At 39.0% G+C, this 19,969-nt stretch overlaps 2 protein-coding genes and 1 non-coding gene across 4 annotated transcripts; all 3 read left to right on the forward strand.

Annotated features, from left to right (window-relative positions):
* The first annotated feature begins 1,572 nt into the window (after nt 1-1,572).
* LOC142162955 (uncharacterized) lies at nt 1,573-5,134 on the forward strand. The gene is made up of 6 exons (XM_075220187.1): nt 1,573-1,714; nt 1,843-2,379; nt 3,003-3,355; nt 3,425-4,106; nt 4,408-4,940; nt 5,066-5,134. The coding sequence occupies exons 1-6, from the start codon at nt 1,573-1,575 to the stop codon at nt 5,132-5,134; spliced, it is 2,316 nt and encodes a 771-aa protein (XP_075076288.1).
* A 1,982-nt stretch (nt 5,135-7,116) lies between these two features.
* Nucleotides 7,117-15,123, forward strand: LOC107772343 (5'-3' exoribonuclease 3-like). 2 transcript variants are annotated; one of them, XM_075218929.1, is made up of 16 exons: nt 7,117-7,167; nt 7,286-7,363; nt 7,490-7,576; nt 8,208-8,558; nt 8,767-8,862; nt 9,845-9,940; nt 11,034-11,104; nt 11,466-11,594; nt 11,707-11,783; nt 12,137-12,177; nt 12,254-12,328; nt 12,411-12,568; nt 13,141-13,257; nt 13,363-13,438; nt 13,897-13,976; nt 14,065-15,123. In XM_075218929.1, the coding sequence occupies exons 2-16, from the start codon at nt 7,304-7,306 to the stop codon at nt 14,789-14,791; spliced, it is 2,241 nt and encodes a 746-aa protein (XP_075075030.1). In that variant the 5' UTR covers nt 7,117-7,167; nt 7,286-7,303; the 3' UTR covers nt 14,792-15,123. The 2 variants fall into 2 exon arrangements, with proteins under 2 accessions (XP_075075030.1, XP_075075031.1); XM_075218930.1 differs by lacking the exon at nt 7,117-7,167 and having other exon boundaries at nt 7,188-7,363; nt 13,153-13,257.
* An 862-nt stretch (nt 15,124-15,985) lies between these two features.
* On the forward strand, nt 15,986-16,067 carry TRNAS-UGA (transfer RNA serine (anticodon UGA)). Its single transcript has one exon. It is a non-coding gene; the product is annotated as a tRNA-Ser (tRNA).
* The last annotated feature ends 3,902 nt before the right edge of the window (nt 16,068-19,969 follow it).

The following is a 19,969-nucleotide window of genomic DNA, read 5'->3' on the forward strand; positions in this document are numbered from 1 at the left end:
CGGTTAGAAATCTGGGCCCAGTTTTAAAAAAAAATACCGTTAAATCGGTCCGGGCCGGTTAACCGGTTGAAGAAAACGGTTCAATGACCGGGTTTGACCAGTTCGGGTATCCGGTAGTTCGAAGGTAAACGATGCAAACCGCCCTACACCCTTAACCCAGCCCAACCCAGCCCCTTTCTACCGGTCTGGGCCGGTTTCGATTTTAACCGGTCCGGAACCAGGCTGACCTGGCCCGTTTAACACCCTTAGATGAAACTGTCAACCAACAACTGCTCCCTGGAAATGCTCCAGCAGTTTAGTACATTCCTAGTTTTTAGTTGTCTGATCTTATCTTATTATGTGGTTCTATAAATATGTAATTAGTACTAGTTATTTAGGCATGTTCTATCAGAAGTAAAAGTACTTTATTTGGAGCCTTGTCCACTCCATACAGACAACTTTATAGGTGTAATTATGTTTAAGATTCTTGCGCAAACTATTGCCAATAATATTAACTTCTTTATTCTATTTCTTTTATTATCTACTTCTGGTTACTATCAGTTTGGTATCAGAGCAAATCGATCCAAAATGGTCAATATCAGATCTTCTAATTCTCAAGAAGACGTTCCCAATGTTGAATCCCTTGCCCAACAATTATCTATCATAGCATCAAAACTAAATTCAATTGATTCACCGGCAGCAGAAGTTGCTACATTGAAAGCCCAGACTAGTCGCACCCAACAAGAGGAAACCAGTTACCGAACCCGTCAGGGAGGAAAGTTCGCTTGGCAAGAAGAGGAAGAAGATATCGATAGTCCAAGGTGGCCAAAAAATCCTTCACGGAGGCCACACACGAAGATGGAATTCCCTAGATTTGAAGGAGGTGATCCTAGAGGATGGATTTTGAAAGCAGAAAAATATTTCTGCTACTATCAAATTCTAGAAGAACACAAAGTTGACATTGCAACAATGTATCTGGAAGGCAAACTCTTGATCTCTTCTCTTGGATTAATCGTGAGCAGACGTTGTTTTACTGGGAAGAGCTTGTGGAACCGTTGCAAGAAAATTATGGTCCTGCGGAGTTCCAAAACCCGGACGAGCATCTCTGTAGCATCCAGCAAATAGGTTCTGTACAGGAGTACCGTCAAGAATTTGCAAAACGTTCTTCTAGAGTCACAAACAGGCCAGATCATTGTTTGTTAGGCGTATTCTTAAATAGGATAAAGGAAGAACTTAAATCTGATGTTAGAATTCACAAACCCAGAACAGTTTACAGAGCAATGAGTTTGGCACTTGAATTTGAAAACAAATTAAGCTCAATTCGCAGCAATAGAGGCCCTAATTGGACCCCAACCAGTAGACCCACTACACAAAACCCATTGCACTCTATTAAAAATGCTCTGAATAATGTTGCTTCTTCCTCTGCACATCAAAATTCACCAAATAGTGTTTCTACCAACCCAGCAGCCTCCCAACCACTTCAAACACGAACATCGGATATCGAGAGGAGAAATCTCATGGCACAGGGACTGTTATCGTTGCCACGAGAAATTTGCACTAGGTCATAGATGCAAATCTACGAAACTGTCTCTCATGGAACTTACAGGAGGAGATCAATTAGATGATGTTGATGACATCAACGCCACCAACGATGACCCTCAAGAAACTGACATTGCTGAAATTTCTTTTCATGCCATTTTGGGACACTCAGTTGGTACTACAATGAAGCTTCAAGGTGCAATCAACCAGAGATAGGTTATAATACTTCTGGATAGTGGTTCCACGCATAACTTTGTGGCTGAATCCATTGTAGAAGAGCATAAACTTCCAGTAGAAATGTTCCAACATTTGGTGTGCAAATAGGGAATGGGGGCATCATACGTTGCAATAAAGTTTGTCGGAATCTTCAAATTCAGTTGCCAGGCTTAACCATCACTCAGGATCACTACCCTTTTGTAGTTGGAGGGGTTGATTTGGTATTTGGTATCAAATGGTTAGCTTCTCTTAACACTATTCAAGCTAACTGGAAGGATATGTTCATAATTTTCAATTGGCAAGGGAAACGCTACAAACTACAAGGGGTGAGATCGGCGAATTTCACTGTGGCTTCCCTCCAATCTTTTAACAAGTTATCAGAGAATCCGGGTAATCCAATTCAGACACTTTTAGATGAGTTTCAGTCTGTGTTTTCTAAATCGACCTCTCTTCCACCATTTAGAACATATTCCCATGCTATTCCTCTGTTACCAGATTCTAAACCTCCAAACATAAGACCTTATCGTTACCCACATAGCCAAAAAACTGAAATTGAGAACCAAGTTGTTGCTTTATTAGATTCCGGTTTCATTCGTCTTAGCTCAATATCTTTTACTAGCCCAGTTCTGTTAGTGAAAAGGAAAGGTGACTCTTGGAGGTTTTGTGTGGATTACCGTAGCCTTAACAAAATCACTGTACCAGACAAATATCGCATACCCAATATTAATTACTGGATGAGTTACATGGAGCTACTATTTTTTCAAAAATTGATCTACGTTTAGGATACCATCAAATCCGAGTCTAACCTGATGATGTCCATAAAACTGCCTTCTGCACTCATTCAGGCCATTACAAATTTCTTGTAATGCCTTTTGGGCTTACCAATGCACCATCCACGTTCCAAGCTTCCATGAACGATCTTTTCAGACCATATCTTAGAAAATTCGTCCTGGTTTCCTTTGATGATATTCTAATATATAGTCATGACCCTCAAACACACCAACACCACCTGCAAACAGTCCTTCATCTTCTCTCCATTAATTTATTTTTTGCTAATCCAAAAAAATGTCTATTTGGACAACCCCAAGTTGGATTTTTGGGCCATGTGATTTCCCGAGATGGAGTAGCCGTGGATTCGGACAAAATATCCTCTGTTTTGGAATGGCTTGTGCCAAAAAATATCAAGGAACTTCACGGTTTTTTAGGTCTCACAGGGCATTACAGGCGGTTTGTTAAGAACTATGGGATCATTGCTCGTCCTTTAACAGAATTGACCAAGAAAGATGCTTTTCACTGGAATGCAAAGGTAGAAGAGGTTTTTCAACATCTTAAGAGGATCTTGACATCAGTTCCAGCGCTTCGTCTTCCCGACTTTACTCGACAATTTATAGTTGAGTGTGATGCTTCATCTGATGGAGTATGGGCTATTCTACTGCAACAGTACCATCACATTGCATATTTTAGTAAGGGATTCTCCTTTTCTAATCGCATTAAATCTACTTATGATCGCGAGTTATTAGCTTTGGTCCTTGCATTGCAAAAATGGAAGCACTATCTTCTGGGTCGGCATTTTATTATCACCACTGACCATTACAACCTCAAATACCTCTTGAATCAGCAGGTGACTACTACTCAACAATAGCGGTTGTTGCTTAAATTGTTGTCTTTTGATTTCACTATTGTCTATAAGTCTGAAAGTGAAAACAAAGGAGCTGATGCCTTATCCCTTCGCCCTCAACATGCTGATTTTTTTACTTTGGTGATGCCTATTCCATTAAACTTCAGTGATTTGAGAGAAGAAATTGAAGCTGATCCATATACTAAGCAGATTCGAGATCAACTTTCTTCTGATCCTTCAACTCATCCAGATTTTTTGTTGTCTGCTAACCATCTTTATTACAAATCTCGGCTGGTTATTCCCGATTATCCTGAGCTCAAAGCCAAGATTTTAGCAGAGGCGCATGATTCTCCAACAGGAGGGCATGTAAGATACTTGAAAACTCTCAAAAGAGTATCTGCAAATTTTTTCTGGCCTTGTTTGAAGCATGATGTTAAGTTGTTTGTCCAGAATTGTTTGATATGCCAGCAACATAAATATGAAACATTAGCTCCAGCTGGTCTCTTACAACCTCTGCCTATTCCTAACAGAGTCTGGGAGGATATCTCCTTAGACTTCATTGTTGGACTTCCTCCTTCTAATGGCTTTGATACTATTCTTGTCGTGGTGGACAGGTTTAGCAAATACAACCATTTTCTGGCTTTATATCATCCCTTTACTGCCAAAACAGTGGCTGGTGTTTTGTGTAAAGAAATTGTCAGATTGCATGGTTTACCTCGCTCCATTCTTTCGGATCGTGATGTTGTTTTCTCAAGTATATTTTGGCAGGAACTTTTTCGCCTTAGTCGCACGCGCTCCGTATGGGTACTTCATATCATCCCCAATTTGACGGTCAAAGGGAGGTAGTCAATTGATGCCTTGAAATGTATTTGCGTTGTTTTGCACACGACAAGCCAAAACCATGGATTTAATATCTACCTTGGGCTGAATACTCTTTCAATACTGGTTACCACTCTTTAACCAATATAACCCCTTTCCAGATTGTGTATGGAAGAGAGCCACCGCCCTTGCATTCTTTTGTTCATGGCGAAACTAAAATTGTTGACCTTGAACAGCAGCTCGTGGAGCGAGATCAGATGTTTTGGCCCGTACAAAATTCCAATCTCTTGAAGGCACAATCCAGGATGAAATCTCAATTGATTCCAAGCGGCGTGACTTATCTTTTAATGTGGGTGATGCTGTCTTCCTTCGTCTGCAACCTTATCGGCAGAAGAGTTTAGCCAAACGTCCTAATGAGAAGCTTTCTCGATATTTTGGCCCGTACAAAATTGTGCGCAAAGTTGGTCCTGTTTCTTATGAAGTGCAGCTGCCTCAAACATCCAAGGTTCATCCCATTTTTCATGTTTCGTTGCTTCGCCCTACTCTTGGTTGTTCTGATGTTACCTCTCCCCCACCCTTACCACTTTTGGGCGAATTGGAACTCATGTTGGAATCTGAAAAAGTTTTATCGCATCGTTGGGTGAAAGAATCCAGAGTGTCAACTCTGGAACTGCTTATTCAATGGCGTCATCGTTCTATTGAAGAGGCTAGTTGGGAAGACTATGACCTGCTTGCTGTTCAATTTCCTTCTTTCTGGCTTGAGGACAAGGCATCTTTTCGGGGGGCGGGAGGGGTGGCACTGATAGAGTCCCATTTCTAAAGACTTATTCTAGAAGAAAGTATCAGCAAAAGGATAAAGAATTGAATAACCTTGATGAAGTACAACTGCTGCAGCTTTTGAAATGCATATCTGATGAAACTGTCAACCAACAACTGCTCCTTGGAACTGCTCCAGCAGTTTAGTATATTCCTAGTTTTTAGTTGTCTGATCTTATCTTACTATGTGGTTCTATAAATATGTAATTAGTACTAGTTATTTAGACATGTTCTATCAGAAGTAAAAGTACTTTATTTGGAGCCTTGTCCTCTCCATACGGACAACTTTATAGGTGTAATTGTGCTTAAGATTCTTGCACAAACTATTGCCATTAATAATACCTTTTGTATTCTATTTCTTCTATTATCTACTTCTGGTTACTATCATCGGCCCTTCAATTTTTGATGCACAGAAAGGTCATGTATCGGGCAGAACCATAGGAAAAATTCTGGATTATTGAACCTTGATGCAATATATGGGTGTTAGGATAAATACGTCACACCAATGTAGTTCTTGAGCTCCCTTGGTTTGTAATCCATTGTGAAAGGATTAGGGATGAACTTAGTGACCCAATCTTTTGATGAAATACGACAACAACAACAACAACGACCCAGTAAAATCTCACTAGTGGGGTTTGGGGAGGGTTGTGTGTACGCAAACCTTACCCCTACTCCGAGGGGTAGAGAGGTTGTTTCCGAGAGACCCTCGACTCAAGAAGGCGAAAAGAGACAATATCAATACCACCAGCAGATACATAAGAATAACAACAACATCATAAAGACCAAAAAATAGATGAAAAGCAAAAGCGATAGCTAGTAAAAAGACCCAATACTATGAAAAACGAAAGAGTAGTAAGACACAACATAACCACTAGTAGTCTAAGACAAAAATTAGCCTCACAAAGGTACGAAATAGAAAAAGACTCAACTACCTCCTAACCTACAACCCTAATACTCGACGTCCACAACTTCCTATCAAGGGTCATGTCCTCGGAAATGTGAAGCCTCACCATGTCCTGCCTGGTCACCTCTCCCTAATACTTCTTAGGCCGACCTCTACCTCTTCTCGTACCTTCCAAAGCTAGCCGCTCACACCTCTTTATTAGAGCATCTGGGCTTCTCCTCTATACGTGCCCGAACCATCTGAGCCTCGCTTTTCGCATCTTGTCATCATGGGAGCCACACCCACCTTCTCCTGAATATCATCATTCCTAATCTTATCCATCCTAGTGTGCCCACACATCCACCTCAACATCTCCATTTCTGCTACTTTCATCTTCTGGATATGTGAGTTCTTAACAGGCCAATACTCAGCCCCATACATCATCGCCAGCCTAACCATCGCTCTGTAAAACCTACCTTTGAGTATCAGTGACACTCTCTTGTCACACAAGACTCCAGATGCTAACCTCCACTTCATCCATCCCACTCCAATGCGGTGTGTGACATCCTCGTCGATCTCCCCTACCCCCTAGATAACCGACCCAAGGTATTTGAAACTGCCTCTACTTGGGATGACCCGTGATTCGAGCCTCACATCCACGCCCGCTTCCCTCGGCTCGACGCTGAACTTGCACTCCAAGTATTCCGTCTTAGTCGTGCTCAGCTTGAAACCCTTTGACTCAAGGGCCTGTCTCCATACCTCCAACCTCTTGTTAACACCGGCTCGCGTCTCATCAATCAGAACTATGTTGTCAACGAATAACATACACCATGACACCCCCCCCTTGAATATGGTGTGTGAGTGCGTCCATCATCAGGGAAAATAAGAACGGGCTGAGCGCAGAACCTTGGTGTAATCCCATGACAACCTGAAAATGCTCTGAGTCGCCTCCTACTGACCTAACCCGTGTCTTAGCTCCATCATATATGTCTTTAATCGCCCTAATGTAGGCAACCAACAAACCTTTTGCTTCCAAACATCTCCAGAGAACCACTCTAGGAACCTTGTCATACGCTTTCTCCAACCACTTTAGGAACCTTGTCATACGCTTTCTCCAGGTCAATCAACATCATGTGCAGATCCTTCTTCCTCTCCCTATGTTGTTCCACCAACCTCTCTAGGAACCTTGTCATACGATTTGATGAAATACAACATGCTTCAAAAACGTAGGATGAACGGATGAGTGTTTTTTCTTGAAGTTTGATTTTTGGAGAACGTGTATTATGTTTATGAACGAGTGAGATTGTTTTTTGCTCTAAGAAACCTCAACATTGTTCTTCAAGTTTCTTTGGCAAACCAGTTGTAGGATACTCATCATAATAATCATCTTCCTTCTTTGTCCTCTTCCTTATCAGGGCGCAATAAACTTGTTGATGGCTGTTTATAAGAAGGAGTTTAGGTCTTTGGGAGGGTATCTGAGTGATGCAAGCCAGGTATTTGGTTACTCCTTTGATCGGTGACCCTTTAATCTAGATATGTGCCTGTTATAGCCTGTCTACCTAGTTATTCTTGCAAATTGTACTTAACCTTTTGATTTGCCTCTTTTGCTTCTTTTTCAGCCAAACCTTGGCAGGGTAGAATCTTTTATTCAGGCGGTAGGATCATATGAAGATAAGATATTCCAAAAGAGATCTCGCTTACATCAGGTCTGCTCTTGTCTGACCATTTACTGCTTTTTCACCTCCCTTTGAAAAAAATTAAAGGACATTGTAGCTTTACTGTTTTCTATTTTTGGTTTTAAGTGGCATGTTTCTCTGATAGTAGAGATGACTAGTATCTTAAACATAGAAGGTTTTTATCAATGCTCTTTGCAGTCCTCATCCATCAAAAGCAAATGAAGAACAGGGAAAAGAAAAAAGGAGGATAGTGCTAGTGAATTTTGTTGTCCTCTTTTTGGGGAAAAGGTTCACGTGAAGAATCCTAGTAGCAGTTTTTGTGGCACTAAGATCAATTTTCAATTGTATATCATTAAAATAGAGATGAATTAATAATTTACTTTTACTGTATATTACTTGATTTTATAGCTATAAATACAAAGCATCAATGTTCTATGATTTATTCTGCAGTTAACCATTCTATTTTAATTGAAATTATTTTGTAACTGGCAATTGTATCATTTATTACTCTTTTTTTGGATAAAGGTCATTATTTATTCTTATTGCGCCTTTCTTTCACAGGGGAAAAAGTGTTTTTCTTCTTTCTAGGACGCAATACCTCTAGTTCTTGATCCCTTGCATATAAAATGATCTTCACTCTACTATTTTATGGTGTATTCAGAGACAATCTGAAAGAATCAAGCGTGATAAGGCGCAGGCAAAAAGAGGAGATGACTCTACACCTCAAGCTGAACCGAACTCTCTTGTTCCAGTAGCTCGATTCCATGGTTCTCGTCTAGCTGCGGGTCCTTCACCTTCTCCCTATCAACAAGGAGGAGCTTCAAAATCTTGTAGACCTGATCAGCTTGGGCAGGCCACCTCTGGTCTTTCCATCCTTGACATTAAGAATGAGCAGTCTGAGACTTCTGATGCTAAAAGGACTGTTGTCCGTGCGCAAAAATTATCACGTTTGAGTTCCGAGGCCACGATAGGATCTGCAATAGCTGAAGCTGAGAATAGCCTTGAAATTGAAGTATGTTTTCCTGCTTCAGGAGAGACATTTTAATGTATTCCTACTCCAGCCAGTTTTAGGGCTAGGTTGTATCTCATGAACTTAAATTGTCTAGGTTTGCTGATAGGTGTTGATAGTTTTCTTTAACTTTGTTATTCACATACAGCATGTATTTCTTATTAGTTTTAAACAAATTCGATTATCTTCTAATTTTTTCTATGCCATTCAGGTTTCTGAAAACAAGGAAGAACTGAAAACAAAGCTAAACAAGTTGCTCCGTGACAAGAATGATATTTTCAATTCAGAGAATCCTGAAGAAGACAAGGTCTGAAAATTAACATCACTTTTCACTCCTTGGAAGTTGTGCGCGTGATTGTCTTGGAAACCAATGTGGCATTTAAAATTATCATAGATCAATCAGATTGGTGAATTTGAATATTTAAACTAGTGATTTACATAGGGTATTAAGTTCAGGTTGCTTGTATTGGAGGGATGAAAATAATCTGAGTATTTGGTGGAAAAGTTGTGCTGAATTGCATAGTGTGATTTATTTGCTTCCATTGGAAAATGATAAATTTTGTTCGACTTAGTCGTTAAGAAAGTCAAAGCAATAGAAACCTTGAACACAAAGTTTTAATCAATTTTTATTATCAATTTAGAATTGATAAATTATATGAAATTTTTCTTTCTTAGATTTGATCATGTTTATTTTACTTACAAAAGGATAATCTATAATCTTTATTTTAATCGAATTGTCACAGTCAGTGCTTGACTAAAAATTTGTCAAACCATGGGCTGCTGCGCTAATTTATTCAAGTTTGGGACTGAGATCGTATAGGAGCGTGTTCAATTAGAGCTATGAGTTAAGCCCTGTTAGTGGTTTACCATGAAATCAGTAATTGTCTCTTTTATTCATCAAACAAGAAATAACAAAAAAGTGAGTCGCATCAGTCGAGTTTCTCTTGATGACTGCAATTTAGACGAATTACTACCTTGAAATTTCCTGAGAAAGCGATGCATTTCTAGAGTAATGGAACTACATGTGGTCTACTTTGACTAAACTACCTGAGATCATGATGCAGACTGGCTTAGGTGACCTTTTCTAGTGGGTTTTAAAATGTAGTAGCCCCACTGGTAAACAGCCTGAGGGCTGGATGTTGCTATTTTTTTGTTTGAGATCTTTGGCAGCTTCTGGTATTTAACTTTAACAAATAGTCACAATATAATCATGCTCCTCTTGAATCTTTTATAGTAGCTAATGTCAAAATATTCATTCTGCAAATTTGTTATCTGATTTGTCTTTGTAGGTCAAACTGGGAGCACCGGGATGGAAAGAGAGATATTATGAAGAAAAATTTTCTGCAAAAACACCCGAGGAAATGGAAGCAATACGCAAAGACGTTGTAAGTTATCTGGTCTTGGGTAGCATCTTTACTGGTTAAGGTGAAATATTGAGGCGGTCGAAAATTTAGAACTTGACATCTGTTGATTAACTATTCTTGGTGATTCTGCACCAAGATATAGTTGTTCGAGTACAGAACTCTTTTCTGCTATGTTTACTATCTTCTATATTTGAGAATGATGTATCTGAACCTTATTTGTTTGGGATATTTTCTTATTGTATATGGTAATGTTTTTTAAAAGTTCTTTCTAGAAAAAAAATTGTATATCCAGCTGCTTTTCCAAAATTGTGTTTAGAAAATAGTTGATAGTTCTTTGCTAAAGCAGGAAGTAAAACATTTACTTATTACTTGATAAAACAATCTGTTCCCCCCCCCCCCCCACCCACCCACATATTATTAATTCTGTCTCCATTATGTAAATGTTTTAATAATACCTCTTAAGCAACATGCATTGGATTAACACGATAAGTTATACCCCAGCTATATAAGGAACTTTTTTTGAAAAGAAATTAATACTAGATTTTACATTTGAAAAAATGTGTAAGATGAGAAAAGTTACGAATATTTTTGAATCCAATAATAGGGAGAGTAAAATGGGTAAAAAATAAATAAGAATAACTTAGAAGAAAAGGGAGGGTCAAAGTGATACATTTAAAAGTGTGTGGTCCATTAAGGAAGTAACTCTGGTTTGTTTTTAGTCTTATTCAGAAAAGGTTTTGAGAAATTAGTCCAACAACAAATTTGGTTGCCTACATCACACTCCCTTGAGGTGCCACACTTCCCCCTAGACTCTGCATGAAAGCGGGATGTTTCATGCACTAGGCTACCCTTTTTAGCCCAACGACAAATTCTTTTCAGAAGATTTACAAAATCATTTCTAAGAAATTTTTCCAAATTGCATTCTTGAATAACTATCCAAATAAAGCTTAGGAGATCTGAATGACTACAAACTTCAGCCTTTTAGGCCACAAATGCAAATGCTGCTTATTTGTAGGTGTGGTTTGGGCTTTTACTGCCATTATGTAAGGCTTTTAGGGTGTTTTATGAATCAATTGAAACTTTGGACCTTACAACAAATTTGTTTTGCCTGTAGGTGATAAAATATACAGAAGGGCTATGCTGGGTTATGCACTATTATTATGAAGGTGTTTGTTCCTGGCAGTGGTAAATCTTCCTTCTGAATACAGGAGGTTATTTTTGCTTATATTTCCTTTTCTAGCCCTCTTTAATGTGTGGACATATTGCCCTTAGTATATAGTATACACTGTCTTGCATGTGTATAATGTACTTGGGACCAAGAACCACATGACTGATGCACCTCACTGTCAAATTTTGTCTGCATTTCACATGATCATACACATCCATCACGTTTATTTATACTTGAAATTTTGTTCTTTCAATTTATGTGTTATTTTCGTGCTGCATTTTTCTATGGAACGACCTTCTTCTAATTCTGCTTCTAGTTTTAGACACTGCTTATCATCGTGGCGCTTTGGCTTTCATTGCATACGTTGTTCCTCTGCAGGTTTTATCCCTATCATTACGCACCATTTGCTTCTGATCTTAAGGATCTTGGCCAGTTGAATATCACATTTGAACTAGGTTCACCTTTCAAGCCGTTCAATCCGCTGTTGGGGGTCTTCCCTGCTACCAGGTTTAATCCTCTTTTTTTGCAGTCCTTAAACAACTTGTCTCTCCTGTCATTTAAAAAAGAAAAAGAAAAAAAGCTAGTTTTCACGCTTGGGAATGTTGACTATTTATTGCAGTGCTCATGCTCTTCCGGAGCAGTATAGGAGGTTGATGACAGACCCAACTTCGCTCATTATTGATTTTTATCCTGCCGGTATGATCTCCTTTTTTCGTTTTGATAGTTGACATTTTGTCAATAAATTATACTCCCTCCATTTCAACTTGTTTGAACCTATTTGATTGGGTTCGGAGTTTAAGAAAAAAGAGAATAGTCCATATATATTTGTGTGGCTATGAATCAATTTATTAAGGGTAAAAGGAGAATTTTAAAGTTAAATTATTTCCAAATTAAGAAAGGGTTCATTCTTTTTGAAACTGACTAAAAAGGAAATAGGTGCATTCTTTTTGAAACGGAGGGAGTACATGGTACAAGATACCTTCTCCGCTTGTATTAGTTTTGTTGTAGTGCTTCTTCTCAATTTTAGTTATATCATGCTTTGTGTGCAGATTTTGAGGTGGACATGAATGGAAAACGCTTTTCTTGGCAGGTACTTACTAAGCACTTGTAGTTTTCTTTAAGAACTGGATTCTCATATTTTGTGTTGACTTCTTTCTGTATTGAAGGGTATTGCAAAATTGCCTTTCATTGAAGAAGCGCGGCTCCTAGCAGAGGTTGCAAAAATTGAACATTCTTTGACGGTATGATAGTTTTTGTTTCTGAATCAGTAAGTTGACTCTCTTCGCAGGATTTTTATTTGCTAATTTAGTTATTTTCATACAGGAAGAAGAAACACGAAGAAACAGTGTGATGTGTGATATGCTTTTTGTGTCATTATCTCATCCTTTGTCTCCATGCATTTTCTCTCTTGATGATCGCTGTAAGAAGCTTACAGACAACGAACGTTTCAAAGTCAAGGAGCAGTTGGACCCAATAGCTAGGTTTGTTTGCAACTATAGCTATCTGTGCTAATGAATAGCTTATTAATTTGGACTTTCATTTTGTTTGTGTATTTGTTTGTTTTCGATTGGTTCTTGTTTATTTGGACGTTGAAGGACTTTTAGCCAAAATGAGAAAATTGATCAAGTCAGGGAGCATTTCTCATGACTAGCTGTTAATTGGTGCTATTGGTTGTGTTGGGTGGATGAAATTGTCTTTCAGTTTTCTGGTCAGCTCCAATGACACTTGTCTCAGTTCATCTTCTAACCTGGTTGAGTTCTGTACTGCAAAACTTGTGCTGTTGAGTACCTTTTTTAAGTTATTTCTGTGTTTGTCTTTGTGATCCGAGTCTCCACTCGTGACTCAGCCTAGAGCCTCTTGCTAATTTCTTTTTATTCGTTATCTGCTCTTTCTCTGAGTTGGATCATGTTTCTTCATCATGTATGAAATTAGTATGTTTAAATCTTCTTCTCCATCACTTTGTTCTGTATCTTCAATATTGTCTATTGTGAGTAAATCATTGCTCCAACCGCAATATTTGAAGTCCTATCTGGACTCTTCTCATTCTCTCTAGGTCTTCTTGCAGCGGTGGTATGAACGGATACCTATCCCTTTGCATGGGAGATCCTTGTCCTCCAATTTTTAGATCACCTATTGAAGGGATGGAGGATATTAAGCAAAATCAAGTCATGTAAGAACCCAGCTTTTGGCAGCAGCATCTGTATCAACTGACATTGCTGACCAACGTAGAACTTTTATGTTTTGCTCATCAGCTTTTCCTGTTCTTGCATTTCAGATGTGCAATATACAGACTTCCCGATACTCGTAAACATATCGCTCGGCCAATGGAAGGGGTTATTTTCCCAAAGAAGGTACATAATGCTGAACAACTTACTCCAACCGATCTTTTACCATGAATCTATTTGTTTCTGATGTCTTAGGTTTTGGTGAAAACAACAGATTCACCTTTCCTTCTTCCAGGGGGGTTGGGTGGGGGTGGGGGGGGGATGCCTTATTTTTTACTAGAATGCTATTCTTAGATTTCCTCTGTGAGTACATGAAAAAAGATTTCCCTCGAAGCAGTGTTTGGTGCAGATATTGATGAGGGTTCTCTAATTATACCTATTTGGTTGTTGCCTTCACATGACCTATATAGAATGAGAAACCAGCTGTGGTTATGTTCCCAGCTAAGGTTAACACATCATCATATGTGTGTTTCATTCATGTCTCATTACCCTTTACAAGTTTGTGCACCTTTTTGAACTTTTCAGAATCTTCATTCTTGCACACATTTATCTTTTTCTCTCAGCAATGTACTGTTTCTATACAGATGGTCACATTAGGTGATATGAAACCTGATCCTGTACTAAGGCATGAGGATAATAGGAAGAAACCTTGGGAAAATGGACGGTATGTTGCACCATATAATTGATGCAGTGTAGTCAGTACGCCAATCTTGTCTATTTAGGTTATACTTAGCTTGTGTGCATCGTTGCAGGAACCACCACCCTGGTGCAATTTCTGGTCGTCAGCTTGGAGAAGCTGCGCATCGGTTGGTGGTTAATAGTATGCAGAAGAAAGAAGATAGGGGTGGACGTAGTGATTACAGGCGTGCATATAATGGTCAGGGGCATGATGACTATACGCATGCCAGACCAGCGTCCTATCCTGCTGCACGTGGTCCTCCCTTTCAAACCCATAGATACAATGTTCATGAGAACACACGGCCTAGTTTCAGCCATTCTGCTCGAGATGCTGGACGTCAACCCAGATCTTCAGGTTCCTCGACTGTACGGCATCACTACGACCATAGCTATAGCGAGTCTTATGTCCCTGCTGCTGTGGCTTCTTACAGTAGGTCTCACCCTCACCACGAGAGTGGTGGGCGACCTGTCACCCACAGCAGAGATTATCGTACTCGTGGACATCATACTGATGGAATGCAGCAAAATGGTGGATACAGTTATTCCTCGCATGCCAGTCATCCTCAGCATGTGGACCAAGTACCAGTTCCACCAACTGCTAATTTCCACCAGCAGAGTGGATATAGCACTTCTACGAGCTATGAACCTTACGGGGATGGAAACTATAACCAACGTGGTGGTGGATGGGCCCCTCAAACCAACCAAAATGTTAGAGGATATCATCATCCACATCCTTCAGGAAATCAGTTCTCAGCTTTAGGGAGGGGAGGAAGTAGAAGGCCCACCTTCTTCAGGGCATAGTCGGTAGCGGGTTGTTTTTAGCCTGGACAATCTAGGCTAAGCTCGTTTGCTGCCATAGGATGCGACGGATCTTGCAAACGACTTCCTTACTTTCGGAAGCAGGTAGAAGAAAATAGTTGTTGCTTGTCAATGATAATTATCTGCAGGCCACTTTCTGGTTCTTGTCATAACGGTAATGTGGTAATAGTAGTTCTTTAGATCTGTTTTTTTTCATACTTTATTGTAACACAGATGTCATTGAGCTTCATATATTAGAGCAAACACATTGTATTATTTGAAAGATCAATCTTGGATGTATAAAGATGAAATCTCTCATCAAGTAGACTGCTTAATCAGTGTTCCGATCAGTGCTTTATTCAGGAAAACATTTTCTCCCTACCTCCCGCTTACTCTCACTCTCACTCTCACGGTCACAACCACAACTACTGCAGGTGTTTTCCTCCAGTGAAAGTACTGCATATTTTAGAACAAATTATGCGAGCAAGTCCTATTAATATTTACTTGTCATAGCCGACTTAGTCCCCTTTTCTCAAGCAAAAACTCAAAGGTCATGTGCCTACCGTATTCACCAAGAGCTGCTCGATTGCTGTGTTGACTGTCATATACCTAGATGGTTCATGTTCTTCCGTCGTTCTAACTTGTATGTATGCAAATAAGATTGCAGAGATGCAATCAAATGGAGAAACTTTTCTTAGATAACTACTGGAAAACCAGGTAATCAAAATGTATTCTATCTTTCTGTAACTAGTGAAATGACTATCAACCATCAATTTAACTTTTCTTCCGCCACAATTAAAATAACACACATGTTAGGTTAAACATCTTAAAACTCTTTTATCCAATCAAACACGTTAGCTACATAAAATGAAAAAGCGGAAGTAATATTATTAACCATATTGGAAAAGGTACTGACTAAGAGGCCGAATGAGAGAAGCAACCTCTAAGCACACTAATTAATTTGTTACATTTACAAGTGGTTTCAAGCATTTTCAAGATGACGTCTTTCTCATCCCTCAATCCTATGCCTATTACACGAATCAAAGCTGCTTTACCTTGGAATGTCTTACCCCCTCTTCTTAAATTAATTACACAGAGACAAGGAGCGAAGACTTTTGGGAGTGTGGCTATAAGGTCTCATGTGATCTCGTTATTAGAACTTATAATTAAATCTTAACTAAATAAATCAACAATAAGGTCGATATGTCCGAGTGGTTAAGGAGACACACTTGAAATCTGTTGGGCTTCGCCCGCGCAGGTTCGAACCCTGCTGTCGACGAATTAGTTTTTGACAATTTCTTTTATTCCTAATTTCTTGGTAAGAACTGTGTCCTCCTTTCTTAAGAACTTAGTGTAATCTTATAGTCTGTTTATGTTCATTATTAGAAAGCAAGAATAAGTAATGCTATTGGGTTATCGGTATCGGGTTATTGGGTAAATAGTTCGATAAAGGTTTAATGTTATTTGACTAGTGGGTTATCGGTTTGGGTCTCGGTTTGCCCAATTTTATTAACGGTTTTACCGATATCCCAATAAGCTTTATCAAAATTATAATTTTATCCACTAAGTATATAAAGTCACCTTACGGCTTCATTCTCTCAATTCTCTCGGTAGTTACTCTTCATCTTCTAATCTTAATCCTAAGAGTAAGTTTTAAACTTTTCTGAATTTCTCATATTAATTTTTCAATTAAGATTTTTTAGTTTTAAAATTTAGAGAATTAATTGTTCGTATTTTTAGTTTTTCTATTTGTTTCTTTTGTTGCACTGATTCTTTAGTATTTACAAGATTAGGATTTTATTATTTTCCTGTGAATTATGTCAGCCCGCAGTGAGATACTTAGTAAGATTAGATTGTTGAATGTCTTATCACTTACTCCTATTAACATATAACTTTGAAAATTGAGATCATTCATTGGGATTTTCAAATGCAAAGAAAGTTTTATTTTCTAAGTTGAAATTTAATCCCTCTTCTTTTAAGAGCAAAAATTCAATTCCTTTCTCTTAATAGTATGGTCGCGATTTCTATAATAAAAATATAAATTTTTTGGATAATTTTTATTCTTATCGGGTAAACCGATAATCGAACCGATAAGTATTGATAACCGACTAACCGACACCCGATAACCGATATCTTATCGATTCGGTTATTGGTTTAGTATATTTATAAACCGATAACCAATATGAAGAACCGATAATATTCACAACCGAACCGAACCGACCGATGCCCATCCCTAGTAATCACCACCACCTGCAAAGGACATTATCCCTAAACAAGAAACTACTGTGTGATGAACCAATAAGAGCTTGAACAACAAAATTAAGGAAAATCACAAGAGGGAAATTCATGTGACAAAATGGCCAGTATAACCATCATTTGAAGGTATGAGGAAGTATGAATCAGGGGTGTCAAATGAGCGGGTTGAGAACTTGCTCACGATCTTGCACAACTTGCTCACGTTCTTGCTATGCCAAGTCAGCCTTACTACACTCAAGATCGCTAAGAGAATGGAAGAATACAAGAGAATTGCCAAAGGAAGCTTTTGTATTATAGAGAACTTTATTATTTTGCTTGGTGAATTACAAATGAGTGGCTTCCTTTATATACTAGTCTCCTAGGGGCTAGTGTGTAAATATTAATTGTTACACAAGTCCTTAGTATTTACAAGATAAGGGATTTCTCTAGAACCCTCTCCAAACCTAGAAGATTCCGTGGACTTTCCTATAGGGATCTAGGATCTTCCTAAGGAAATGCCCATACTTCTCTAGAATCTTCTCACAAAGGCTAACCTTCCTCCTATGTAATCTTCCACATAGCATTAATATATGCCAAATGGAGCTTATGTAGCATGATGACATGGCGGGTCATCACACTCTCCCCCACCCAATATTGCGATGACTGCGGTGCAATGCTGCTGCATAAACTCTAGGATCTTATCTTTAAATTGCCACAAGTCTTTATATCGTTCCCACGCGGCCTCCTCCGGTGATTGCCCTTTCCAATGGACGAGGAACATAGCGACGGCTTTTTGCCCTTATTTTTGCCTGACCTAGTAATCTATGATAGCCTCAATCTCCCGATCATGCAAGGCGGTGATAGTCATTGGCGCTCGACTTAATTGGCCCCTACTCGGATCGTCCTTATCTTCATAATATGGCTTAAGCATGCTGGCATGGAAGATAGGGTAGATCTTAAGATACGATGGCATGTCAAGCTTGTATGAGATCTTGCTTACCTTGGCGACGATCTTAAATGGCCCCTCGCACTTGCGAATCAGATTCTGATGCATGCCCCGTAGTGCCTTGAACTGTCTTGGGTTAAACTTTACCATGACCATGTCCCCAACTCTTTTTTCTATGGGAAAATTTGGGGGAAAGACAAGTACTGATCATATATGAGGCAACAAGTGCAGAACATCTTGTGGGAAAACAAAAGAGAAAGATGCTGCAAAATGCATAACTGTCCCTGAAGAATGTACTGTCGTAGTACTCATATATATAATGCCCCAGGTGAAAAGATGAGAACTGTAGATGTTTGCTTCCTGTGAGATCAAAATTATTTTCTTATCTGACATGTATGTAACTGGTTTTACCGAAGGAAGTTGTGTTAACTTTTTGAGTTTGATGAAAAGCAAGCAGTGAGTACTGCTCGTGTTATTGAGTGTACTTAATGGCGTTGCATGCATATAGAGTGGAAAATGATGGTGCTTTTGCACTCCCTGTCTAGTGAAGGTGTGTCTGATTGAGAGATACATAACAACGGAATGGTGTGGAATGGAGCTTCCAATTTTGTGAATGGCAAAAATAAATTAGCTCGCTGATAAAGTATTTCGGGTGCAATGTTATGTTATGACATGCGACCTGCAATTTTTTGTTCCTTCTTTCAAGTAGGAAACTTGAGTTTTGTTGGATAATGGCTTTTGGAGATTTGCATCTAAAAAAGGATAGCACATAGTCATAGCAAGCAAAATACAGTTTTTTTTTCTTTTTTCATAAGGTAGCAAGGAAAATACAGTTTTTTGAGGAAACAACTTGGTGTTTCCCGGGCACTCTCCATGTTGCATGGTGTTAGCCTATGGAAAACTTTTCAAGAGACTATCTTGAAAGTGGGCAATGGAGGAAACAACAGGATTTGGATGGATTGGTTGATTGGCCACATTCCTTTGGGTGATGAAGGATTCATGGAGCTGTTTGATATTTGGTTTTTCTTATCTGGAATAAGCAACTGAACATGACATTGTTTATATCAATTGCATCATGTGTTAGATTTGAGATTTCAGAGAAATACAATGGTTGGATGATGGAAAGATTCAATTTTCTCTTGAGAGTGTTCAGTGGGACTGTTAATTTACGAAAATCATAATACGTCGGAATTACGCTGAACTTGGCAGTATTTATATGGTGCACACCTGAACTATCTTTTGTGCTGATTACCCCCCCTGAACTTAGTAGTTTGATACTCTTGATCCCCTTAGACGCTAACGTGGCAAAGAGTATAAATACACACTCTGTTAGACGTGTGGAGGTGAACCAAAAAAAAATCAGCTTCTAAGTATGGTATATTTCAACTGCTAATTTCCACGCAGTCATATACAATGATTTATTTGTTCCAAATTTGTATTTCGTCTTGCTTCTTCTTAATATACAATGCATGTTTACCCCAACTTTGTATTTCCTTTTATTTCTTCTTTAGAGGCAATGGTTATTTGTTCCTCCAACTGTGTATTTCTTCTTTTTTGAGCCAAAATGTCACGACCCAAACTGGAGGGCCATGACTAGCACCTGACCACACTTGCCGAGCACCAACGTACATTTCATCTAACCTTCATTATTATCTTTTAGGGCTGACGAGATCAATATAAATGGTAGATCTGGATCATGGACAACCAGCAATAAAATATGACGGCATGAACATACATAGCAGGGGATGACCAGACAATCAAGAAACTACATATAAGGTATGAGCTACCACGCTACTATGAAAGACTATACAATAAAAACTAGCCGACAAGGCATACCAAACTATACATGAGTCGACACCTGTCTATGAGCCTTTAAAGGAACGTAAGTGCTGCAACATAGCCGGAACAGGGCCCCGACATACCCATAATGTCTATAACAAAAATGCATACCAAGACCAAGGCAAGTCCGGAGAAGGGATCTCGCCAATCACCTCTGAACT

The sequence above is a fragment of the Nicotiana tabacum genome, chromosome 8 (genome assembly GCF_000715075.1).
Source record: "Nicotiana tabacum cultivar K326 chromosome 8, ASM71507v2, whole genome shotgun sequence".
Lineage (NCBI taxonomy): Eukaryota > Viridiplantae > Streptophyta > Magnoliopsida > Solanales > Solanaceae > Nicotiana > Nicotiana tabacum.